This window comes from Dipteris shenzhenensis, chromosome 3 (genome assembly GCF_047967505.1).
Source record: "Dipteris shenzhenensis isolate YYH24624 ecotype China chromosome 3, Dip_SZ_1.0, whole genome shotgun sequence".
NCBI classification, from domain to species: domain Eukaryota; kingdom Viridiplantae; phylum Streptophyta; class Polypodiopsida; order Gleicheniales; family Dipteridaceae; genus Dipteris; species Dipteris shenzhenensis.
In genome coordinates, this window is record NC_141598.1 from 38,665,068 (window position 1) to 38,692,698 (window position 27,631).

General features: G+C 46.3%; 1 protein-coding gene across 3 annotated transcripts in view; it reads right to left on the bottom strand.

Moving 5' to 3' along the window:
- Nucleotides 1-6,221: 6,221 nt before the first annotated feature.
- The window catches only part of LOC147903774 (putative LRR receptor-like serine/threonine-protein kinase At5g48740), a 90,245-nt gene continuing 68,835 nt past the window's right edge, over nt 6,222-27,631 (bottom strand). For 2 of the 3 annotated variants that reach the window (XM_087401122.1, XM_087401107.1), the window contains 5 exons: nt 9,616-9,742; nt 9,303-9,371; nt 6,954-7,140; nt 6,699-6,831; nt 6,223-6,590 (listed from right to left, as the gene is read on the bottom strand). In XM_087401122.1, coding sequence (XP_087257248.1) covers nt 6,342-6,590; nt 6,699-6,831; nt 6,954-7,140; nt 9,303-9,371; nt 9,616-9,742 — 765 coding nt within the window. In that variant the 3' untranslated portion in view covers nt 6,223-6,341. Of the gene's footprint in view, nt 6,591-6,698; nt 6,832-6,953; nt 7,141-9,302; nt 9,372-9,615; nt 9,743-27,631 lie in introns of all 3 variants that reach the window. The other variant, XM_087401114.1, reaches the window with a different exon arrangement.

Here is a 27,631-nt window from a genome sequence, read left to right on the forward strand (position 1 = left end):
TAAAGACAACTGACCCAATTGATTTGCACCTCAACAAAACAAGCAGAGACAGTCTAACGGCAACAATAGGCAAACCTACCATTTGCCACCTAAGTATTCTAGATACTCACAAAGACATTAGATTGTTCTCATGTGTTTGATGTATGAACTCATAATCTCTATCCCTAGACCCCCTAAACCATACCAACTACATGATTTTTAAATGTATTATAGAGTTGGGACCAATACTAAATATATTTAGCAAATAAGAACAGCAATTAGGTAGACTTCATGATTCTATTGCAATAAAAAACCGTGTCAACATCACGAATTTTAAATAATTTACAAGTTTTTAGGATTTTATGGGCTACAAGAAGACACATTACCCAAAATAAGACACCAAAAATGATTGCAAAAGATAAAATACAAATGGAGTACTATAATGAACCTTCAAAACTATATGGCCTTCAATACTAGGGGATTGATTTTGGATTCACTTGGATTGAGAGGGGTGTTTTAGATACTAGATACTTAAGCCGCCAGGTTGGTATGGGCATCTCTCTTTCATAGCAGTTAGCCCCTGTGTTGAGAGTATCAAGAGGAGACTCCTTGTTTGGAGTTTAGCTAAACGTGACCTCTCCTCCAGGGTGGTGGTGGTCAACCAAGTATTGCTAGCCATGGCTTGGTTCATGTGCTCTTGTCAATGCCACTCTAGGAAATGCATCACTTAGCTTAAACACTGATAAGTAATTTTCTTTGGAGTGGTTTAGATGGTTTGGTAGACACCAAAGCTAGTATGGCTTGGGAAACCTTAATCCATCCCACACAAGAAAGAGGCCTTAATATCATAGACCCAGCCTTGTAGAGCAGAGCCATACTATCCAAGATGGTGGTCAAACTTCTCATGCGAGGGCAAGAAACTTGGAAGGATTTTTCATTCGATGCCATACAACCTTGTTCTCCTTCAGAGGTGGAGATTGGTTGGATAGTACTAGGTGGATTTTTACCTCAGCTTGTCTTAGGGCACTAGGGTCCCTGTCTTATGGCATGCATCTTGAAAGGTTGGGCTAGCTTCAAGAGTAGTCTCTCAATAATTTCCCCTGACATTTGTGCAAAGGTAGGGCACGTGAACAAGGGAGCGATCGAGGCTAAGCAAGTCTCAAAGGAGGACCCATGACCCTATTCTAGAATGGATACATCGGAATGATTGCCCGAATTGAGGCCAATGTCGTAATAATTGAGCTCGGTCTTGCGCACAAGCATCATAATTCAACTACCCAAACTGAGGTGCAAAAAAGATCAAGTGTGTCTTTTGTGATGAAGAGAGGCATATGAAAACTAAGTGCCATCGATAGCAATTGAATGTTAATAAGCTCTTGAAGAACAACATTAAAGAAGAGAAAAGGACTTGGACGTGGAGTACCAACCCATCTTGATTGAGGTGGTGGAGACCCCAACTACCTAAGCAGTCACTAAATCTCAAAAGAAACTTCCCAAGACACTAAGGGAAGCCCATCAAGAATGGCGCACTAGCTTAAGAGCAGAATAAATGTTGTTGCTAAGGTTCTTAAGGAGAAAGCAAAGCCACACCTATGAAACTTCTCAAGGAGAAACTTGAGGTGAGACAAAAAATTCCTTGAAGTAGAGAATGTGACTAAGGAAATCCCTCATCCCATTGGTAGGCCAACAACCATTACCAAACCTATGCAAGAACAACCACCTAGTGTAGGTGAAGCAGAGAATGATGAAGACACAAGCAAGACTGCAATGCTAAGAAAGCATGGCAAGAAAAGTTAGCTTAAGCATCAGATTGCTATTTGTAGCTCACCCCCTAGTATCAAAATTTCTTTGTTGAATAGTTCGAGAAGCAGGTGTAGACAACACTAAGTAGCACGGTTTGGCCACCATTCCTAATTACCAAAGTCCACTACTAGATGAGGCCATAACAATTGAAATATTCATAACAATTTAAAAAACCACTATTTGAGGAATTATTGTAGATGGAGGCTCTAAGAACCAACTGATCCCAAGGGAATGCTCCAAGACATATGGTTTGGTGGACTGTAGTACACAATTGATTTCATTGAAATAGTGATACAAGAAAATGCTTAACTTCTTCTACTTGGGACGCCATGGTTGAAGAAGGACAAAGTCCACATAACCAAGATGATGATTGAAGCATCCAGACTAAAGACACCAAGGTCCAAATACCTACTAACATTGAAAGAATCTTAGAACAAGGTTGAATGCAGCTATATCAGAGCACAAGAGCAGGTGTTTTATCTCTGAAGAACATGACAAGCTGCCCCATTTTCTCCACAGGTCTCCCTCAACTGACCCCAGCATTATGGCTACTGGCCCTTCCATGAGCCTTCCACATAGCACGCATCTGCCCAAAGCAAAGGAACTGCTGGCCCTCCAACCCAGCCTTGGTCTCATACTTCTGAGGAGATGTCTCTTGATCCTGTACAGGGTGTCTCTACTACTTCTGTAGCTACTCCTACTTAGAATACATGATTCAATGAAGAGGCTACCAGTTTTTCCTTTCATGTCCCCTCTTATTTATACAGGAAGAACTAAAGCTGATATATATCTTGACTGCCTGCTGCTCTCAGTTTTTTGTAAGGTTTTAGGCCTCTCTAGGGCTAGCTGATCTTTCATGGATCAACTTTAATGATGGACAAAGTTTCCTCGAGGTTAATATAAAAACTTTTTTGTTTGCCCAAAAAAAAAAAGAATCTCAACCAGAAGTCAACTACTTTTAGACTTAAAGGATAGAGACCAATTTCCTCAGGATTTGGAAAGCTTCATCAAACTTATTGGTACATTGCTTGAATTTTTTGAATTGTGTCACCTCTTCTTCTACATTTCTCAAACGCCTCTTCTTCTACACCTCTCATAATGCCTCTTCTACACCTCTCAAATGCACACCATCTTCTTTGTCTTTCTTTCCCTCTATTTCACTACCTTTTCCTTGTTTTTCTTTCTACTTGCATGGATAAACTATTTGTAGTTAGATAAATTTTATGATCGATGAAAGTAGATTGCACAATATATGCAAGTAAATAGTACTATACTTCTTGGACATCTTCATCATCCATTATCTCCTATTAATAGTCGGAGGATGACTAATTCTATGTAATAAATAATATCACTTCTATGTACCAAATAAGACCACTTCAATATAAAAAATTCAATGTGAATTTTTCATTACTCATTTATGACGATTGTCTAATACTTCGATACAACTCAAAGCAATGCTCTGTCTTTATAAAGAAGTGCATGAGGTAGGCAGTGTTAGATAGTGCTAAGACAGTGCACCCTTAAAGCTTACAAAGAAGAATAAAAAACTCAAAAGTAAGAGCACATCAAGTATCTACACATGTCAATGGTCTTCTCAAAGAAATTATACTATGTGATGTGCATGACAACGGAAGATAGAACATCTATGATCTTTTGATAATGATAAAAATGATTCTTTGAAAACTCTTAAACCAATAATATAAAGTGATCTTCTCACACTATTGGTAGGTATGAAATGAAATGCAATACTAGATTATTCATTGTTCTTATCAGTTTAATCCAATACTAGATTACACATTGTTATACAAGAAGCAGGACATCTTTTTTATCTCCTAAATGGAATTTGATAGTAAAAAAACTCCCTTTTCCCACTGTCCCAGCGTGTCCTTCCCATTCTCAACTCTTTGCCCATACATGAACATCTATGGATTTTTGTCATGTAATAGATAGCCAAAAAATAGATAACCTACAATGGACTCCAAAAAGCGAACGGAAGCATGAGGAAAGAAGACATAATGGAGAGGAAAGAAGGCATAGTGGAGAATCACTCACTACAGAGGAAAGGAAGGATCACAAGGTTGATAGGTGAAAGGAGAGATAGGCATTAACAAATGTGCAAAGAAAGAGATAACTCCACATTTTATAGCAAAAAAGAGAGGAGTTGTACTCTCTTTTCTAGCACTTGTTATGATCTATATTCTCTCAATGAAGCACAAAAAATAACAACAAGGCAACAGAAAGGTTCTAATTTTCTTTGTGCATTTTCAAAGTTATGAGCTTTTTAAATCTCTTCATCTTTGATTTTGGACACCACACTAGTCAGGTCAAACATCTTAATGTACATTCTCATTTAGAGGTTAAAATTATTATAGAGATATAATTACAAGGTGATTAAATCAAATTCTTAGTTTTTCATATAGAGAAGATGGGCATCTTTCTAGACAACGTACGCTTTAACCATAGAAAGACTCCAATACAAGATTCACTCTCTCTTTTCATCATGCTTTATGAAAGGCGAACATGCTCGAAGGGGCAAAAAGTGGCACAAACTATGTACAGAAAATCAGCACAAAGGATCATACCCATGATAACCATGTGGAAGTAGCACTTGATTCCTTAAAGATGACCTTAACAAAACTAAAATGTTTTCATTAAGAGTCACTCAGGCCTTAAAGGGTAAGCTAAAAGAAAATGCTACTTAAAAGCATCTACCACTTCTAACATCACACTCAATCTCACTACGCACTGAATAATAAGTCCTCTAGAGAACTATGTACTTCTATAAAATGCATTTTCATGATTGAACCCCATCTCTCTCTCTCTCTCTCTCTCTCTCTCTCTCTCTCATCAACAAACATATGGGTTTGGAGCCTTTATGGGGTGTGACACCTCGAGTTCCCCTACACAAGGTGTATTTCATGATGAACTTAGATTTTGGTCTCATAGTCCCGTTTTGTCATTTGGAGATGTTTGTAATCTCTCTCTCTCTCTCTCTCTCTCTCTCTCTCTCTCTCTTATAGGGCTAGAGTCTGAAAAGCAATAATTGGACAAACTAGTAACACCAATTACATCGGCTTGATGTTTAAAGATAGCCTTTCAAAAACCTTAAACGAAGTGGAATTGAAGGGTCCAATAAAAGGATCTCACAAGAAGCATTGTGTACTGGAAAAACGACCAATTAGTCCATACCGGCCATCTTTCACATCTCACAAATATCAAACTATGCATTGCATTGCTAGCAACAAATAATTTTAACCGGGACATTTGGATAATTAACTCAGTGTTGCAAAATGAAGAGACCCATCAAGGAAGCTCCAAATATTCATCTAGAAGAAAATCCACCGTCAATCAAAAGAATTGGGAACATACCAATTCAACTTTCAAGCGGTGACACTAAATCCATTTGTGATATACTACATGTGTTAGGACTAGCAATGAATCTACTATCAATCTTGCCCGTGTGTTGATCAAACTCCAAGTATCCCTTCTTGGGAGTCTAGGAAACGACACCAAATTTTATTCTTCTCTTGCATATCTAACTTGGAACTAGTTGGTGCATCCTCCCATGGGGCAATCATAGAAGTTTGCTTGCAAAGTAAGCTTTGCAGTAGCACCCTAAAAAGAAATGATGTATTATGTGCAACTTGTCCACACATGTGCCAAGAGTGCCTCCATACGGGATGACCAAGATAGAGCCCTGAGCTACCCCTGGGGCTTGAACTCAAACACAAACCCACACATTTTTGCCGCTTAGTCTAAACGCTCTTGGCTCATATAAAACCATCTTTGCTAAACAACCGCGATTATATCCGTGGATAAGTGGGTCTGTTTGCTTCGGCACCATGGAGATAAGCTAGATGTCCTTTCGGAATCTGCTCTATATGAGGCAGGTTTCAATATTTTCATGGGACATGACACCATTGTTTAGTTTGGGACCACATAAATGCAATGCACATGCATATCTCACATCTTGAAACAACTTTCTGGCATTGTTGTTCGTCACCTCTTCACCCTCGTCGTCCTCCTCGAGCAACCCCTTCGTGCCAAGCACAATAGAAGAAGACACATACCACATTGGTTATATCTTTGTCATGCTGTTTTACGTCCCTTCAAAAGTAACTATTTTTGGTCCAAAATGTGGTATCTCGTGTGGATGTTAACATGTTCATAATCATCTCTCTCTCTCTGCGTGCATGTGTGTGCCCACAATCTATTTTCTCAAGTGTGCTTGCATGCAAAGTTATTACAAGTTGTGCAATTGTATGGGCCTATGAGCACGAGGGTTTTTAGTGATCGGTCTCTTTGCTCTAATACTTGACTTCTTTTGGAGGAATGATTAGACGTTCGTTTTTCCTAGATCTCCAACTCAACGCTCACCATGCAAGGTTGCTCAAAATTGCAGGATGGGAGATCTCTAGAGACAACAATGGGATAAATTATAGAAAGGTCATCTAGCACAGAAACCCAGACTTTAATTTACACAATTTACTCTACATGTTCTTCCCTTACACACTACTAAAATTAGGTGTATAACTGCTTGCTTGTCTATCTCCTTCAATTTAGGTAGAACTTTTTACATTTGAGAGTGGATTAGAGATGGAGAAACTTTCAGTGACTTCCTCCTCACTGGCTAACGCAATTTGCAGCTGTTCCACTATTTCTTGCATTGAGGGTCTGCTGGATGCTTCTCTCTTGACGCATCGTGCTGCAAGTTGTACAACAGTTTCCATGCTACTTATACTATATGTGTTCTGTATCGATTTGTCAACAATAGAGTGGAACAAACTAGTCTCCAAGTATGGTTTTGCCTGAATTCAAACAATGTAAGCTTCAGGATGACCACTCAATTAGACAACAGTAACCCTAAATACATCCCTAATGTGCATCTCATAATAGCAGCAATCAGCATAATTTACCCAGAAAACTAGATTGTATTGATCGGGAGAACAATCCTGGGTCAATGGTGCACGCCCACAAATCATCTCAAGGAGAACTACGCCAAAGCTATACACGTCACTCTTGTCAGTTAGCTGTTGTGTTTCATAATACCTGCCAAAATAAAATGTACAATCAGTAGGCAATTAGGCATAAGCTTGGTGATCCTGTCAACCTGTATTATGCAAAAAAATCAAACATTCAAACAGTTTAAAAAAATTCAGGATTAGGCATACTCTGGATCAAGATAGCCAGCAGTTCCTTTCACAATGGTGGTCACATGGGTTGCATCATCCTTTTCAAGGTGTTTAGAGAGGCCAAAATCTGAGACCTTTGCATTGAGATCAGCGTCTAATAGTATATTATTGCTTTTAACATCCCGATGAATGATCCTTGGATTGTGTTTATGAAGATACTCCAGTCCTGCAGCCAAAAATGAATTAAGTTATGATCTTCAACACAACATAGGAGCTGCTTAGTAAATGTGTGGGGACACCATGGACACGTGCATGTGGGGGAGAAGAGAGAGATATAGAGCCAAAAGAAAGAAAGAAAGAAATAGCTTGCAAATATCCACTGGAGACCAAAATGGTCCTTAAGGTCATTAGAGAACTGAGTGCCTCTCTCACCTAGCACTAAGTGCAATATAACATGGGAATAGCTGTAATATCTCCACCAAAAGTTGTACCCACACATAAAGAGGAACCGTTTTTTTTGGGGGGGGGAGGGTACGGAGATGTGCCAGCATAGTGACATCATCTGACTGTCACTGAAGCTAATCTGAATGGTGGGTGCGAAAAGCTCTAGTCTGGTTCAATTGCTTGAAGATCAAAAAAACACACAAGATATAGATCTCTTTGGAATAGAGACGCTGCCCAAACAGGATGAAATGGAAGTGCGTAATTGCTACATTGAGTAGTAACGGGCCCAAAGGGACAAGCTAGCTAAGGCTCTCATAAGCCATGCCCTCCACAAGGTTTGTAGGCATCCTTTCACACAAGATGAAGCAAATATGTGGGGAGAGTAGGGTGCAAACCATACCTTCGATATCTCATTTCAGGAGGTTGGGGGGACTGATAGTTCCACCACCTAACTGGCCTTTAAGTCAGCCAAGGGCCATTTTTGGGTAGCTGATCAACTAAACCGTACCATGTGGCCGGCTACGATCACTGTCCCAGCAACTGCCATGTGGCACCTACTGACTAATGCCTGCTAGGATGCCTAGGTGATGGTGCATGGTTGTGCAGCTGGCCTTGTTGCCTAGCTATGTTCTTGGTCTTGGATGAGCCCTAAGGCTAGCCTGCATGTGCTATGGCCTATTGCAGATATACTCAAGTTATGACCCCAATATTGTGGGACGTGGTTAATTATAAAAGGAATAGGCAAGGTAGCCTATGGGTTGGAATTACCACAGGGTTGTAAGGTGCACCCAGTATTTCATGTTTCTCAATTTTTGCATCCAAATGACTCACTAATCAAAGGTATTGTTTAGTTTAGGATAAAAGTAAGGTGCAAATGAACAAGAATACTGGACCGTGAAACAATGCAAGTACGCAAATGGAAGATACCCATGGTGTTGGTTGCATGGCATAATTTACCTCTATCATAGGCAAATTGGGAATCCATATACCAGATGTGGAGAGCAATCCCAGATTTCATCATCGAGGTGTTGATGCTTGAAGAGCGAAGGAATGTTACGTTCCAATCAAAACGTAGCATGACCTCGGATGGATTGGTGATAGACGATCCTTAGAGCGATCAATGGAATCGCTAGGCTGGGTAGTGATAGTGTTCTCAGACGCTTGTGACCTCGGATGCTTGAAGAGGGAAGGAATGTTACGTTCCAGTCAGAACGTAGCATGACCTCAGATGGATCAGTGACAGACGATCCTTAGAGAGACCAATGGAATCGCAAGGCTGGGTAGCCATAGTGTTCTCTGACGCTTGTGAGTTGGTCTTTAATACCTTAGATGAGCAGAAATGAAGCAATGACATAGGAGGATGGCCATCCATGCCGAAGCCCCCTACAATGTCGTCTCTCTAGACTAAGATCAAAAGCCATGGAATCACAATGTCCATGATTATGTCAATAGCTTCTCCTTGGTTGGGCAATAGACAAGACTATTGTCTTTTCTCCGTGATCTTTTCTCAAACAAAATAGTAATGAGCCTCGATGTGCTTTGTCCAAGCATGCAACATTGAATGTTGTGTTATAGCCAAAGACAATATGGTTCTCGTGCTTCAGGATAGTCACTTCATCCTGACAAGAACCTATTTTCTTCAGGTCCAGAACGATCCTTTGCAATTACAAATCATAAAGCTGCTTCGAGTTTCTTTTTTGCTGATGCAAGATAAGCAACCTCCTCCAATCATGAGACAATAGCCTGATGTGGACCGACCGGTATCTGAATTTTGGATCCAACCTGAGTCGCAATAGCCACTAAATGTGAATTTTGCACTATATCTCATGCTTACACTATTTTAGTGTGGACCGACCTGTATCCGAATCTCATATCCAACCTGAGTCATAAAATCAGGCATAAACAAAGCTACTTCGGGACCCAGAGTTAGAATTGTAGTAATACCTGTCGCAGCACCAACTGCTATCCGCAGCCTCTTCCTCCAAACCATGGGTTTCTTCTTAGCTCTATTACCTGCAAGGTGAGACATCAGAGGTCCATCCCAAAAGCAATTGAAAAGGAAACATAATCTTCAGCAAGTCTTCTCAAAAGAGTATCCCCTCAAAGATGCTTTGACCCCCTGCCAGATCTTGTCTAAGTTGTATCTAAACACAAATTTATATTTTTAGATTTTCACAATCCCATTTATATCATACAAATGCATTATTCTTGTAAAAGAGCAAGAAGAAGATGACATAGAATGAAGATCGTCCGGTACCATAAAGATGGTCTGTGAATGTTCCACCAGGTAAGTATTCATAAATCAGAATCTGTTGCTGGGCTTCCAGACAAAATCCTATTAGTGAGACCAGATTTTGATGTTGTACCTGAGACAGCAAGAAGACCTGTCCAAGACATCAATCAAGCATGAGGAGCCAAAAAATTTCCAGCCCAATCTTTTCAAGAACTTTCTTTCCTTGATATTTCCATTTGTAAGATAAGGCAAATTTTATTGTCTCAGAAAAGAAAAGGTGATGAGCAAGCTGAAATCTGGACTTTTCTAGTAACTGGTGCTCTGAACTTCACATGTGCAATTTCCAATATTAGCATTCAACTTTTACCATACTTATAGACTGTAGATTCAATAAATACTCATCTATTTTTTTTTAAAGTATTTCCACTAAAGGTCCTGTGAATCAGCACCTCAATCATGATAACAAGTGGGAGGTTTTGAACAGTAGTACAGTGGCAGTTGACAAGATCACAGAACACTTGAACTATTTTTTTTTGCCGAAAAAACAGTGCTAATTATATTACTTCGAAAACAAGATACATGAGGTCAGCTTTGCAACTGACGGGGCTGCATTCACAAATCGGACACAGCCCAAAAAGGTAACAAAAAAGTAAAGCTCTCTCTCATGGAGGGATCAGGCGAGTGTGAATGAACAGCCAGAGAGGTGGTGAGTAGCGCCACTGAAGGCCCTGCGAAGTATGCTCGAAGAAGAGGCCCTGTGTGTCCCAATCCCTGTGTGTCCCAATCACGGAGGAAACGTCTCCGCTTCTCCCGGCCAGCCCGGGAGTCTCCCTGTATCTGGTCTCACTGGCCTCTGAGGGTGTGTATAATCTCACTCCAGATGTCAGTCATGACCTGGGCAGTCGAAAGGGAGGTGCCACCGAGGATCTGCGCGCAGCGCGAGGTCCAAATGTGCCATTCTGCGATGCTGCTAATAATCTCCCAGACTGGCTGCCTCTCCTGAGATCCTGTGCCAGCCTCTGCCAGGTGCGGTGGAATGCTCTCGAGCGGCCCCCACGTCCCCTGTGTGATAAGGAACGTGGGGTCCTGCGGACATGCCTCGAACAAGTGATGAAAACCAGGTGCGGTGATGCACTAGCAGAACGCGCCCCAAGTGATCAAACCTAACTCCGGTGCTGCGCGAGTAAGGATCCTAAAGGTCCACCTCCACACTTCCTGGGCACGAGTGCAGCTCCACAGGCAGTGTTTTGGTGACTCCTCGTCCTCATGACAGATCTGACAACGTCCATCCTGACCTACCTGCCGCAACCAGCTCTCTGGCCATCTCCACTCTCCTGGGTCCCAATCAAGCTCTGACAAGGCCCGCCCCTCCCAGAGCCAGAGTCGCCATAACTGCAGCTGATCCTGCTCTATACTGGGATCGGTCCGCCAAACCTTCCCCACGAGGCCTACGACCCGAACCCTCTGCCATGGGAGTAGGGGGTCGATGAGCACATCCTCTCTCCTGAGTCGGTCGTCCCCCATAACCACGAAAAAGGAAACAGAGGTGTCGTCCATCCGACCTACAACCACCAGTGGGATGCCACGGGGGGTGAACTGTCCCAGCCAACGGTCATCACCAGGCATGAGGATCTGAATCTCGGGTGGAACCAACCAATCAGCTAGAATCGCTCCGTCTATCTCCGTGCGTCTCGCCTGAGCTCCACGGGCACCTCCAGCTGCGACTGCTAGAGCAGCGGTCTTCAAGTGTCTGTACGTGTCCCTCCAAACTCGAAGGGACCGGGCTGGCCCCCGCATCCAGCCGTCCCACCTGATGTGTGATCTCTCCCCCAGCTGAAGGCCCTCGGCATCTCTGACCTGACCGTTCCAGATGAGCGGCTGGCGATCGATCTCCTCCTGACAGCTAGGAGGGGACTGTATGAGACTGAGGCGGAGCCGCCTCCAAACCATGAGGAGGCTACGAACGAGTGGGGAGCGGGGCTGAGTGAGCGGGACGGAAGTGAAGATCCACCTGAGGGACGGTAGCCACTCTCCACCTCGGCGCGGGACACAAGAACCGACCCCCTGCTGAAGTAACATCTTCCACGTTTGCCCCCCCGGGGTCAAACCGCGGATAACTAACTTGCCCAGCAGGGCCTGACTCTGAAGCTCTGGATCGATGACCCCCAAGCCACCCTCAGCCTGCGGAAGAATGACTGTCTGCCAGGCAACCCTGGCTCTGGTATCTCTGAGACCGCGTCCCCCCCAGACCACAGGAAGTTCCCGACCAACCTCCTAAGCTGTGCCACGCTGGATCTCGAGAAACACCAACAGGAAGCCACATACCATGCCGTGGCTAGGAGGACCTGGTTGACTACAAGAGCACGACCTGCAAGAGAGAGCTTAGCAGTGCTCCAGAAAGCCAGCTTCCGTTGAATGGAATCTAGCACCGGGAGAAACTACTGAGCTGGCGTGATATCCAGGCTGTGGCGAGGGAGAGAAAGAGCACACCGACACACAAGCAGGATGAACACAAGAGTGTGGGGATAAAAATATGTGTGTACCTCCCCTAGCACACAGTCAACCTTTTATATGAAAGGATAAGGTTACAACACTAAGTACACGTACACCGTACTTAGTGTACTTAACAAATAAAAGTACTAACTGTACTTAAGTGTACTAACTGTACTTGGGTGGCCATAGTGCCTTTACCCCAACAACCTCCCACTTAAAGGCAATATGCCCTCAAGTAAAAATAAATGAGGCTCAACCTATACCCATCAACTGTCGGCAATGTGCAAACCGCTCTGCAGGCAAGCCTTTTGTCAACAAATCTGTTGGATTATCATCTGTGTGAATCTTGACAAGCTGAATCAGCTTATCATCTATTACCTCCCTGATGAAGTGATACTTCACATCAATGTGCTTTGTCTTTGCATGAAAGACAGGATTGTGTGCCAACTGAATAGCACTCTAACTGTCACAATGCAACAATGGAATATCACCTGTAATGCCCAAGTCTCCCACTAGCCGAGATAACCATAAGGCCTCCTTGCATGCCTCTTTGGCTGCAATATATTCAGCTTCCGTGGTAGACAAGGCTATGCACTGCTGCATCCTTGACATCCATGACACTGCACCTCCAGTGAATGTATAAATAACCGGTAGTAGACTTCCGGTTATCTGGATGACCAGCAAAATCTGAATCCACATAACCATGCACCTTTGCATCTCGCTTGCCAAAGCATATGCACAACTCCTGTGTGCCCTTCAGGTATCTCATGATACCTTTCACTGCATTCCAATGCTTCTTGCCTGGATTTGCCATTTATCTGCTAACCACTCCCACTGCAAACGCAATATCAGGTCTGGTAGCAACCATGGCATACATGAGACTGCCACAAGCTGAAGCATACGGAATCTTGGCCATTTCAGCCCTATTAGCATCTGAGTGTGGGCTGTCCATTGCACTGAGTTTCACATATGGAGGCAATGGAGAACTAAGGGTCTTCCCCCCCTCCATATGAAACCTGTGCAATACTTTGCCAATATATTCGGTCTGAGACAAATACAACAAACGCTGTCCCCTGTCTCTCCGTATCCGCATTCCCAGTATGTGATTTGCATCACCAAGGTCCATCATATCAAAGGCCTCATGCAATCTTTTCTTAAGGTCATCAAGCTCCTTACGAGCTTTACCAGCAATAAGCATGTCATCCACATATAAAATGAGAATGATTAAGCTGCCATTTGCAGCCCCTTTGGTATATAAGCAGTGATCGTCATCACTTCTCCTGAAACCTTGGGACTTCATGAAGGTATCAAATTTCTTATACCATTCCCTTGGTGCCTGTTTCAGCCCGTAAAGGCTCTTCTTAAGCTTGCATACAAGTGACTCCTTGCCCTTGACTGCAAATCCTTCTGGCTGCTGCATGTAGATCTCCTCATGAAGATCACCGTGAAGAAAGGTTGTCTTCACATCCATTTGGCATAATTCCAAATTCTCACATGCAACCAAAGCAAGTACAATCCTGAGTGTGGTCATCTTAACCACTGGAGAAAAGATCTCATCAAAATCGACACCATACTCCTGCTTAAAGCCCTTGGCAACCAACCTGGCTTTATACCTTGGCTTAGCTCCAAGTGTGACTTTCAATCTATACACCCACTTGCATGGCAGTACTTTCATGCCCTTAGGCAACTGCACCAATTCCCAAGTACCATTTTTATGGAGACTGTCCATTTCAGACTTCATGGCTAGTTCCCATAGCCTTTTATCATGCATTTGCACGGCTTCCTTGTAACAGGAAGGTTCTCCACAGTCTGTAAGCATAATAAAATCTGCTCCTGGAACAAATCTGTCTGGCGGTTTCATTTGTCGAGTGGACCTTCGGACCCATTGGTCTTGCTGTCCAACTTGCTGCTCACCTAAAACAGGTGGCTGTTCAAGTAGATCAAGCTGCAGAATTATGCCTGGGAGGTCTTCCAAAGGTGGCATGTCCCGTAGTACATCTTCCGCCACTGCGGGCTGTCCATTTGGACCTGCTGCAGCATCATGCATTGGCTGATTACGCTGCTGTTGTGGCTGATTCGCAGCTTGCCTGAATTCTACAGGATGTCCCGAGTCATCAATGTCAACCTATGAAGCATCAGAAGGCTTATCTGCTGCCTTAAACATACATGACTCATCAAATAAGACATCATTGCTGCGTATTAGCTTCTTATTCACAGGATCCCATAGGCGGTAACCCATCTCACCACTGTCACCATATCCAAGAAAAATGCATTTAAGAGACTTAGGATCAAGTTTGCTGCCATCTTCTCTGCGTATATGCACGTACGCAGTGCAGCCAAAGACCCTCAAGTGCTTATAGGAAGGAGGTTTTCCTGTCCAAAGCTCCTCTGGCACTCTGCCATCTAGTCTTTTATTTGGTGACCTATTGATGAGGTGTACTGCTGTTTTTACAGCCTCAGCCCAAAATCCATGAGGTAAAGCAGCATGTGACATCATAGAGCGGGACTTTTCCTGTATGGTTCTATTCATACGCTCTGCAGTGCCGTTTTGCGTTGGACTGTAAGGAGCAGTGAGTTCTCTTTTAATACCTCTAGCATCACAAAATGCATTGGATGCATTAGACATATACTCCCCACAGTTATCTGACCGCAAAGCCTTCAGTGTTCTGCCTATTTGGTTCTCAACCATAGCAAGCCATTTCTGGAACACTGGAAAGACATCACTCTTCAATCGAAGAGGATACACCCACACCTTCCTTGTGGAATCATCTATAAATGTGACAAAGTACCGTGCACCTCCAAGTGAAGGACTAGGCATCTCACACACGTCTGTATGCACAAGCTCAAGTTGAGCATCTTTATGTCCTAATCTCCTTTTATGAGGACACTGTAACTGTCTACCATATATGCAGTGCTCACAAAACTTTAAATCAGAAAATTTAAGAGACGGTAAGTAGCCAAGGCGAGCCAATTGCTCCATTCCACTTATGCTCATATGTCCCATCCGGCTATGCCACATAGAAATATTCGGCAGCTCGGTGGCATGAATATCAGCATGATTACATACTTTAGCATGAAGAGTATACATTGTGTCAACCTTAGAGCCTCTGGCAACAACCAGGGCACCTTTGGTGACCTTCCAGAAACCATGACCAACGCTGGTCACAAAACCTTCGTCATCCAACATGCCAGTAGAAATCAGATTTTTCTTGACTTCGGGTACATGCCTGACATTGTGAAGCATAAGCTGAGTACCATCAGCAAATACAAGCCTGACATCTCCAACACCGACAATACTGCATGCATGATTATCCCCTAGAAAAACGACTCCATTACTGCCTGCTGCATACCTTACAAACAATTCTTTGTAAGGTGTAACATGGAATGAGGCACCTGAGTCAATGATCCAAGAGTGCATGTCTGCAAAATCTCCTGCATGGAGAGAATAAGCATCCAAAGTAGAGAGAAATAGAACCTCTCCCTCACTGTCATAACCGTGTGTAGAATGAAGCTCTTCAATCTTCACACTGCTCTTGCCATTGCTTACTGGTACAATTGCCTTTGCATCTGACGCATCAGTGTTTTTGGCTTTGTCTCTCTTATCACTTTTCAGTTTAAAGCACTCCTTTTTGGTATGTCCCTTTTTGCCACAGTAGTAGCACTCAACATCTTTGTTGGAGCGGGACTTGCTCCTCCCTTTTCCCCTTTCCTGAGATTTGCCTCTTTGCTGACTTCTACCCCTTGCATTTGAGGCATTGTTAGGCTTTACTGCATCTTGAGCTTTGAGCTTCTGCTCTTCTTGCAAAATCAGCCCTGTGATATCTGAAAAACTTATGAAAGTGTTTGCATTTGTTACAGCTGTGGTGAATGTATCCCAACTTTCAGGAAGAGAGATCAAGAGTGCCATACCCTTGGTTTCCTCATCCACCACATACTTTTGATTTGCAAGTTGAGTGACAATTGAATTAAACTCATTGAGATGTGCATCCATGGAGGTCCCTTCCTTCATCTTCAGATTGAAGAACTTGCGCAACCAATATATCTTTGTGGCTACACTTTGCTGCTCATATGTGTCCTGTAGCTTTTTCCACACACCCCAGGCTGTTTTTTCACCATCCACATTCCAAACAACACTTTCATGGAGTGACAATTCAATTATGGACTTTGCTGACAGATCAGCTAGTGCCCAAGCATCATCAGTTGTGCCAGTGGGCTTCACACCTTTGTGTATAATAGGAGCATGAAACTGCCTGAGAATTAGCACATTCAGGACCATCTTTTTCCACATTGGGTAGTTAGCAGCACCCTGCAACTTTTTAATATTGAGAAGAGAAGATTCCGAGGATGAAGCCATTACAATCAGCAAGAAATATAACCCACACTTGGGTGCCTGACTCCCTGCAAACCAAGTGCTTATAGGCACTTGAAATGTGCTCAAAGAATTTAATTCCTGCAGCAGAACAACAGGAACTGCACCTGCAAATATTTCTCCCAATTAACAGAAAATTATAACTGTTTACTGCTTGCTGCAGTACCCGAACAGCAACTGTGTTTGCATCATTAAATGCACTGTTGTACAATCAGCAATACTCTGATATTAAAGCAGCATCTGCCCTGCAATTACAGTGAAAAAACAGCAGTGTATTTTGCACTCTGTACTTCTGTACAATGACTGTAATCAGCCCCACAGTTGACACAGAACAGTACCTGACTGTACCAGAAAGTACAGAATCAGTAAATGGCTGTTTGACTGTTCAAACCTGTCAACTTCAAGCTTCAAGATACCAATAAAACTGTAAAACACAGTTTAGAGTAGGATTTAGGCAAAAGCCCCTTGACTGGAGGCAAAATTCTCAGAATTTTGAGTGCATTTACTGCTTCACTGACCACTGCAAGGCAGTTAAATTGCTTCCCCCAGCACTGATATGCATCCAATTGCAAAACCCCCAATTTGACTTGCACATTAAGTGCTCAAGTCTACAAAGTAATACTCAATGTAGCTTCTACTGTCCCGTGGATCAACAAATGCATACAAATCCTGCAAGAATCAACTCCAAATAGGAGGATAAACGCAATGCATGCGTATACAAGCCAATACTTGGCACTCGCTACAAAAGCCCCTTGATTCTGCACTTCACTATTGAGGATTTCCTCACAGAGTAGGCATAGACAATTATCTGTTTCCCCCAATGCCAGTAATGCTCACAATGAGCTCGAAGGATGCACCTGTACCTATAACACTGCCGGAGCAGTTGAAGAAAAATTCTGACGAGAGCTCGTAGGCCTGGCAGGCTGTCTTGGATGTGCAATGGAGGAGTCGCCTGCGTGGCGGCTTGTCGGACCGTTGGTGGCGTCACCTATGCCACACACAGGCCGACCTGAAAGCCGAGATATCTAGTTGTCTGTCCCCGCGGGATCCACCTGAAACCCAAAAACCTCCCCCACTGTGAGCACGCCTCAGGGTTTGTGAGAAAACCAACTGATTTGTTCCAGTTGATTTTCGCACCGGCTGCCGAACAGAAGACCTCTAGGGCCATCCTCACCCTCTCCAGCATCATCTCATCATCCTGGATATACAGTGCTGTGTCATCTGCATACTCCGAATCCAGGAGCTCCGTGTCCTCCCTGATGGGAAGGCAAACACCCCGGATCCCGGTCGACCTCGCCCGAAGGTAGTATGTCATAGCCTCGGCGAAGAAGAGAAATAGGTAAGGAGCAAGGGGGCAACCCTGACGCACTGATCTCTCCAAACGAAATCGCTCTCCCATCCTGCCGCCGATGATGACCCTGCTAGAAGCTGTCCTGTATAACGCTGAAATACCCTGAATCCATCCTACTGGGAAACCTAGTCGCTCCAGAGTACCCTCCAGGAAGGACCAGTCCACTCGATCGTAGGCCTTCTCAAAGTCGAGAAGTAGGATGGCTAAATGTGACCCACTGTGCTGAGCCCACTCCGCCGCCTCTGAGAAGATGAAGACATTATCCAGGATACTGCGATCCTGGACAAAGCCTGTTTGAGTGTCATAAATGAGGTCAGGAAGTAGAGGCCGAACTCTGGCGTTGATCATCTTGGCAAGGATTTTGTAGGCAGTGGTGAGGAGAGTGATCGGGCGCCACTGACGGATCTCCTGTCGATCTCCTCCCTTCGGGATGAGGCAAATCAGTCCCGAGGAGAGGCTCTCTCGCATATATCTGCTGCTGAAAATCCTCTGGAGGGCTGCTAGGAGGGGCTGATGGATCTGATCCCAGAAGGAGGTGAAGAAAGCGCGAGATAGCCCATCCTCGCCAGGGCATTTCTGCCCATCGATGGCCATCAAGGCCTCCAACATCTCGTCAGTAGTGAACGGTGCCAACAACGTCGCCTGCATGCTGGGCTGAACCAGGGCTAGAATGTGCCTCCACACCTCCTCGCGGGAGCGTCGAGTGCGAGGGGCAAGCTGCTCCTGCTGGAAAAGAGCCCTGTAGAAGTCGGTAGCCAACCCCAAGACCTCACCCGGATCAGTAACGATGTGCCCCTTCGCTATCCTAAGACTCTGTAGCTAATCACCTGCTGCTCTCTGGCCATGCGTCCTGAAGAACTCCCTGCACATCCGGTCGCCCTTCCGAGCCCAGAATGAGAGAGAGGCGTGATAGGAAAACTCTGAACGGCGCTGGAGAGTCTCCTCAAGAAGGGCTCTGGCTCGAAGGGCCTAGATCCGAAGCTCCTCCGAGCCCGGGGCTGCCTGCTGGAGTCGCTAAATGGAAGCGAGGTCCCTACGAAGAGCTCTCTCTCTGCCCCACCACTCCTGTCGAACCTAAAGGGCTGCGAGCTAGCAAATCTGGCTGGACTCCTGCAAAGCCTGCGCCACCGAATCAACCAGATCCACGCACTCGCCCCAATCTCTGTCCCATAGGCTACCGATACTGCTGCGCACGTCCTCCCTCAAGAAGATGGAGTCGGGAATCCGGCACGAATGGGGAGGAAGGGACTGAACTGCCGAGTCTAATGATAAGAGCACAGGCGCGTGGTCGAAAAGTGTCGTCCCTGGTACTATACCCGCCTGACCGCCTCTGCTGATGGCCCAATCACTGACATAAAATCTATCCAGTCTCTCCAGGAGTCTGCCTCCTTCCCTGCAGAAGCCCCACGAGAAGTCCAAGCTCCCGTGCCAACGACAGAAGGACAGGTCTCTCCAATTGTCCCTACCTCCTGTCGCGAAGATAAAGGAGTCCCAAGCGGACTGCTCTGCCTGAGCCATACCTATAAACTCTAGTCCTCTGCCCTGCTGGTCCTCCAAGGTCTCCAGATTGTTGAAGTCACCTCCAACAATCCAGGAATCCATGTCTGGGAGAATCCCTGTGAGTGTCCTCCAGAACGTGGCTCTGCATCGGAGGTCTGTGGGAGCATAGATGTTGAGGATTCCTATTTTGGAACCCTCCAACTCTAGGCCTACCCAAAGGGCACGGTCTGGGATCAACGTACCATGACCAAAAACTCCCTCGGCTAACTGCTCGCACACGGAAGTACAGACACCGCCACTCCTCCCCTGTGCGCCGATCGAGGGCTCCCAATAAGTGTGAGAGCGTCCAGGGAGAATCTTCCCGCAGCTACGGGAATGAGCCACAGAAAGCTTGTGCTCCTGGAGCAGAAGTATATCCAAGCGACCAATCACTGCTGGCTGAAGTTCCTGTCTCAAGATGAGCTTCCTAGGACCACGGGTGCCAGAAGAATGAAACCCGTTCACATTCCAGGAGACAAGGTGTAGGCTCATGGTGAGGACTGGTAGGCTGCGAACAACTGTCTGCTCGCGGCAGATGTCGATGAAGAAGCTGACATTTCGGAGTGGAGGCGCTGATACTTATGAGAGGGTTTGGAGGGGGAGGCGGGGTCGTCCTGCCCGTTCTTCAACACCTTTAGCAAAGGCGTGAGGCCTTTGGTGCCATGAACAAACGCTTTCTCGAGCCAGCTCGAGATCTCTGAAGTAGTCATCCCGTAGAAGGCTCGGAGTTTCTGAGGGGTCCAGGCTCTGACATCCTGGGGGAGGGGCCACGACAGAGGGGGCCTGAGGATCACAATCAATCTGAAGCGTTTGGCGGCGCAACGCCACCGCAGGCGCACGTCACCCTCGGACCACTGAGTCTCGAGAAGCTGTCCACCAGACGGGCCTATCCAGGAGCAAACCTGAGCGTGCGTCTGCTCTCTGAGAGCCTCCCAGACCGAGTCGTCTGTCCAAGTCTCGGTGCCGTCGCTGAGGAATGTGAAAGCAAAGCTAGGGCCATCCCTCGGGGCCAGGGCTGCGATCTTCCCATCCGCCCCTTTGCGGAGCAGGAAGATACTGATGTTGAGACAAGCAGGGAAGGTCCCAAGGTCGGCCACATCCAAGTAGTCCCAGGGGCCAGATCTGTAGAAGTCGCGAGGAAGCTCTCTCTCCTGAAGCTGAGGCCCACCAGAGTCTGCAACTGAGGGGCTAGCGGACAGGGAAGACTGCTCCAGTGGTGGTGTAGATTCAGGGTGTCCTGCCTGTGGAGGGGAAGGGGGAGGTGGCTGGGGGGTAGGCAACTCAAACTCCACGGAGGCGACTAGCGGGGGGGGTGGAGGAGAGGGAGTGGGGGCTGCCCGCAGCTGAGGAACCATCGGTACAGCTGACACTGCAGGAGAGCTGAGAGAGGCGGGGGGAGGGGGATGGGGCTGCACCTGGGACTGGGGCTGAGAAGGAAGAGGAGGAGACTGAAGAGGAAGAGGCGGGGGTTGAAGCTGCGGGTCGGGAAGAGGGGGGTGCGACTGGGGAAGGGGCTGGGACTGAGTGGAAGGGGGCTGGGGAGCGGAAGAGAGGGGGACTTGAGGCTGTGGAGGGCGGGCTACCGTCGAAGAAGAAGCTCTCCCAGGACCCTGGGGCGGCTGCCTATCAAGTCTCTGAGACGCTGCTGCAAGTTGGGTAACCTCTGCCTCCTTGCCTTTTTCGAAAATCTTCTTATTCATTCCTCTTTTCCTTCTGACCTCAGTCCAACCGCTAGCTATCTCTGGACCGGACTCCGGCTGCCTCTGCTCCTCCTGACGTGGCTGCCCGGAGGGGGGGGGAGGGGGCGGAGGGGGAGGGGGCGGGGGGGCGGGGGGGGCCGAGAGGAACTGGAGAATCGTGGACAAATAGCAGCCAGGTGCCCAAAGCCGTGACACCTCAGGCACTGGCCTGGCTGTCCTGTGACTACCATGCTCTGGGTAATGCTGCCGGCATCTGTCACGATCTCAATCACTGCAGGGAGAGTCGCAGGGTCCGCCACAGCCACACGGACTCGGGGGGCTCCTGCCGTAGTAACCGCGTCGGCGAAAGTGTCATGCATAACCCAACCAAAGTGGGAGCCCAGGTCCCTGACAATCGGCCGCAGCTCAGCAGCAAGGCCTGGAAAAACTAGCGTCACTGGGTGGCGAGGTATGCGGAACCGAGCATCAAAATCCGCTGCACTGAATCCACGGTACCAAGGGACTATCATGATGATCTTTCCATCCACAGATGTGGGGGAACCAGCAATCAGGTTGCTCGCAGCTTTCGCAGTGGAGAGTTTGAGCCAGAAGATGCCCCTTCCCATAAGGGCCACCTCCTCAATGTGGCTGTCCTCTAGCATGAGAGTGGACTGGAGCCAGTCCCTGATGGCTGATCTGGAGGGGGAAAGTCCAATGACTCTGCCATAGACAGAGGTAAGGGCAAAGTCATTGGCAACCTCCTGTACCCGAGACGATTGTTGCTCTGTCAAGATAACGCGGTAGGCATCTGGAGAGGGAGGGTCCGACTGGGCCTCCGGTTCCGGGCAGGGAGCCGCCATACCGCCAAGACAAACTGCGAGACCTCCGATGAAGAAGAGGCTGCCACCCAAAAAGGGGGGGATAGATGAGGGGGGTGGAGCCTGGGTGTGATGAAGACGGGTGAGGCGAAACGGGGCGACGTGAGTCGAGTGGGGGAAGCGGAGGCGCAGGCGAGGGCGGAGGCGGAGGCCAGGAAGGTTGGAGGGCGGAGGGCGGAGGCGGGAGTGGAGGCGGGGGTCGAAGGTGAGGGGGAGGGATGGCGGTGGAAACGAGGGCGGGAGGCCGGGAGGCGGAGGGGGCGGGGGTGGAGAGCGAGGGTGGGGGGTGAGGATGGAGGGCGGGGGGGGTGAAGAGGCGAGGCCGGGGGACGGCTGGGGTGGGGCGGGGCGGAAGGGCGGAAGGGCGGGAGGGGCGAGGGGGCGGGGCGGAAGGGCGGGAGGGGCGGGGGGCGGGCGTAGCGAGGGGGCGGGGTGAAGCGAGGGGCGGGGGAGAGCGAAGCGAGGGGGCGGGGGGCGGGCGAAGCGAGGGGGTGGGGGAGGGCGAAGCGAGGGGGCGGGGTGAGGCGGAATGGTGAGGAGGGGTGAGGGCATAGCGAGGGGGCGGGGTGAGGCAGAGGGGCGAGCGGGTGAGGGCGTAGCGAGGGGGCGGGGTGAGGCGGAGGGGCGAGGGGGTGAGGGCGGAGAGGCGAGGGGGTGAGGGCGGCCGAGGCGGGGGTGAGCTAGGGGGGTAGAGGCTGCGGGAGGGAGGGAGAGGGCTCGCAGGAGCTGGGGAGCCTAGACTTGAACACTTAAACTATGCTGTAAATATTTTTGAATTTAACAGTCTCGACCATACATAATCAATGACTGAAAGATTTGACAAATCCTCTCCTTACGTGCCTGGTTGAAACTCATTGAAAACAATATAAGCAAATAACATTTTCATCATTATTCCAAATATTTCAACAAACCATTATAAAAAACAATTTGCGTTTTAAAACACACGAGAAAGCATCACATTGACCCATTTGCAATGAACGAAATGTTTCCAAAGTTGAACAGAAGTGTTAGTCTGAACGCATAAATAAACATCAATATTTGATGCCACGTTTTACCATTGGTCAACCAAGATCACCATGAAGAGCAAAAAGCTTTTCCTTATATTGGAAGTGAATTATCTGGTTCAAATAATCAACATTTACAAGAGGGATCTTGCATTACAACCAATCCATCCTAACAAAATATAAGCCTTGTTCAAATCTTATAACATGGAATGATTGCTCCCCCGAGTAGTACTGGATTTCCACATGAAGAATTCGAAACGATCCTTTCCTAAGTCTCTGAAGCACCATATGCGAGTGCAAAGTCTCTACACAAGAGAGTCATCAAAAAAGTTCTGAACACTTCTGTCGTCAATAAAACATGACCTGGATGCCCATTGATCCTGTGGAAGGGAGAGTGTGAGAACACACACACACACACAAGCAGGATAAGCAAACAAGAAGTGTGGGGATAAAAGGTATGTGTGTACCTCCCCTAGCACACAGTGAAGCTTTTTATATGAAAGGATAAGGTTACAACACTAAGTACGGTGTACTTAGTGTACTTAACAAATAAAGTACTAAGTGTACTTAACTATACTTGGGTGGCCATAGAGCCTTTACCCCAACAACCTCCCACTTAAAGGCAATATGCCCTCAAGTTAAAATAAATGAGGCTCAACCTATACCCATCAACTGTCGGCAATGTGCAAACCGCTCTGCAGGCAAGCCTTTTGTCAACAGATCTGCTGGATTATCATCTGTGTGAATCTTGACAAGCTGAATCAGCTTATCATCTATCACTTCCCTGATGAAGTGATACTTCACATCAATGTGCTTTGTCTTTGCATGAAAGACAGGATTGTGTGCCAACTGTATAGCACTCTGACTGTCACAATGCAACAATGGAATATCACCTGTAATGCCCAAATCTCCCACTAGCCGAGATAACCATAAGGCCTCTTTGCATGCCTCTGTGGCTGCAATATATTCAGCTTCCGTAGTAGACAAGGCTATGCACTGCTGCATCCTTGACATCCATGACACTGCACCTCCAGTGAATGTATAAACATAACCGGTAGTAGATTTCCGGTTATCGGGATGACCAGCAAAATCTGAATCCACATAACCATGCACCTTTGCATCTCGCTTGCCAAAGCATATGCACAACTCCTGTGTGCCCTTCAGGTATCTCATGATACCTTTCACTGCATTCCAATGCTTCTTGCCTGGATTTGCCATATACCTGCTAACCACTCCCACTGCAAACGCAATATCAGGTCTGGTAGCAACCATGGCATACATGAGACTGCCACAAGCTGAAGCATACGGAATCTTGGCCATTTCAGCCCTATCAGCATCTGAGTGTGGGCTGTCCATTGCACTGAGTTTCACATACGGAGGCAATGGAGAACTAAGGGTTTTCCCCCTTCCATATGAAACCTGTGCAATACTTTGCCAATATATTCGGTCTGAGACAGATACAACAAACGCTGTCCCCTGTCTCTCCGTATCCGCATTCCCAGTATGTGGTTTGCATCACCAAGGTCCTTCATATCAAAGGCCTCATGCAGTCTTTTCTTAAGGTCATCAAGCTCCTTACGAGCTGTACCAGCAATAAGCATGTCATCCACATATAAAATGAGAATGATTAAGCTGCCATTTGCAGCCCTTTTGGTATATAAGCAGTGATCGTCATCACTTCTCCTGAAGCCTCGGGATTTCATGAAGGTATCAAATTTCTTATACCATTCCCTTGGTGCCTGTTTCAGTCCGTAAAGGCTCTTTTTAAGCTTGCATACAAGTGACTCCTTGCCCTTGACTGCAAATCCTTCTGGCTGCTGCATGTAGATCTCCTCATGAAGATCACCGTGAAGAAAGGCTATCTTCACATCCATTTGGCATAATTCCAAATTCTCACATGCAACCAAAGCAAGTACAATCCTGAGTGCGGTCATCTTAACCACTGGAGAAAAGATCTCATCAAAATCAACACCATACTCCTGTTTAAAGCCCTTGGCAACCAACCTGGCTTTATACCTTGGCTTAGCTCCAAGTGTGACTTTCAATCTATACACCCACTTGCATGGCAGTACTTTCATGCCCTTAGGCAACTGCACCAATTCCCAAGTACCATTTTTATGGAGACTGTCCATTTCAAACTTCATGGCTAGTTCCCATAGCCTTTTATCATGCATTTGCACGGCTTCCTTGTAACAGGAAGGTTCTCCACTATCTGTAAGCATAATAAAATCTGCTCCTGGAACAAATCTGTCTGGCGGTTTCATTTGTCTAGTGGACCTTCGGACCCATTGGTCTTGCTGTCCAACTTGCTGCTCACCTAAAACAGGTTGATGTTCTAGTAGATCAGGCTGCAGAATTATGCCTGGGAGGTCTTCCAAAGGTGGCATGTCCCGTAGTACATCTTCCGCCACTGTGGGCTGTCCATTTGGACCTGCTGCAGCATCATGCATTGGCTGATTACGCTGCTGTTGTGGCTGATTTGCAGCCTGCCTGAACTGTACAGGATGTCCTGAGTCATCAATGTCAACCTCTGAAGCATCAGAAGGCTTATCTGCTGCCTTAAACATACATGACTCATCAAATAAGACATCATTACTGCATATTAGCTTCTTATTCACAGGATCCCATAGGCGGTAACCCATCTCACCATTGTCACCATATCCAAGAAAAATGCATTTAAGAGACTTAGGATCAAGCTTGCTGCGATTTTCTCTGCGTATATGTACGTACGCAGTGCAGCCAAAGACCCTCAAGTGCTTATAGGAAGGACGTTTTCCTGTCCAAAGCTCCTCTGGCACTCTGCCATCTAGTCTTTTATTTGGTGACCTATTGATGAGGTGTACTGCTGTTTTTACAGCTTCAACCCAAAATCCATGAGGTAAAGCAGCATGTGACATCATAGAGCGAGACTTTTCCTGTATGGTTCTATTCATACGCTCTGCAGTGCCATTTTGCGCTGGACTGTAGGGAGCAATGAGTTCTCTTTTAATACCTCTGGCATCACAAAATGCATTGAATGCATTAGACATATACTCCCCACCGTTATCTGACCGCAAAGTCTTCAGTATTCTGCCTGTTTGGTTCTCAACCATAGCAAGCCATTTCTGGAACACTGGAAAGACATCACTCTTCAATCGAAGAGGATACAACCACACCTTCCTTGTGGAATCATCTATAAATGTGACAAAGTACCGTGCACCTCCAAGTGAAGGACTAGGCATCTCACACACATCTGTATGCACAAGCTCAAGTTGAGCATCTTTATGTCCTAATCTCCTTTTATGAGGACACTTTATGAGGACACTGTAACTGTCTACCATATGTGCAGTGCTCACAAAACTTTAAATCAGAAAATTTAAGAGACGGTAAGTAGCCAAGGCGAGCCAATTGCTCCATTCCACTTATGCTCATATGTCCCATCCGGCTATGCCACATAGAAATATTCGGCAGCTCGGTGGCATGAATATCAGCATGATTACATACTTTAGCATGAAGAGTATACATTGTGTCTACCTTAGAGCCTCTGGCAACAACCAGGGCACCTTTGGTGACCTTCCAGAAACCATGACCAAAGCTGGTCACAAAACCTTCATCATCCAACATGCCAGTAGAAATCAGATTTTTCTTGACTTCGGGTACATGCCTAACATTGTGAAGCATAAGCTGAGTACCATCAGCAAATACAAGCCTGACATCTCCAATACCAACAATACTGCATGCATGATTATCCCCTAGAAAAACGACTCCATTACTACCTGCTGCATATCTTACAAACAATTCTTTGTAAGGTGTAACATGGAATGAGTCACCTGAGTCAATGATCCAAGAGTGCATGTCTGCAAAATCTCCTGCATGGAGAGAATGAGCATCCAAAGTAGAGAGAAATAGAACCTCTCCCTCACTGTCATAACCGTGTGTAGAATGAAGCTCTTCAATCTTCACACTGCTCTTGCCATTGCTTACTGGTACAATTGCTTTTGCATCTGACGCATCAGTGTTTTTGGCTTTGTCTCTCTTATCATTTTTCAGTTTAAAGCACTGCTTTTTAGTATGTCCCTTTTTGCCACAGTAGTAGCACTCAACATCTTTGTTGGAGCCGGACTTGCTCCTACCTTTTCCCCTTTCCTGAGATTTGCCTCTTTGCTGACTTCTCCCCCTTGCATTTAAGGCATTGTTAGGCTTTACTGCATCTTGAGCTTTCAGCTTCTGCTCTTCTTGCAAAATCAGCCCTGTGATATCTGAAAAACTTATGAAAGTGTTTGCATTTGTTACAGTTGTGGTGAATGTATCCCAACTTTCAGGAAGAGAAATCAAGAGTGCCATACCCTTGGTTTCCTCATCCACCACATATTTTTGATTTGCAAGTTGAGTGACAATTGAATTAAACTCATTGAGATGTGCATCCATGAAGGTCCCTTCCTTCATCTTCAGATTGAAGAACTTGCGCAGCCAATATATCTTTGTAGCTACACTCTGCTGCTCATATGTGTCCTGTAGCTTTTTCCACACACCCCAGGCTGTTTTCTCACCATCCACATTCCAAACAACACTCTCATGGAGTGACAATTCAATTATGGACTTTGCTGACAGATCAGCTAGTGCCCAAGCATCATCAGATGTGCCAGTGGGCTTCACACCTTTATGTATAATAGGAGCATGAAACTGCCTGAGAATTAGAACATTCAGGACCATCTTTTTCCACATTGGGTAGTTAGCAGCACCCTGTA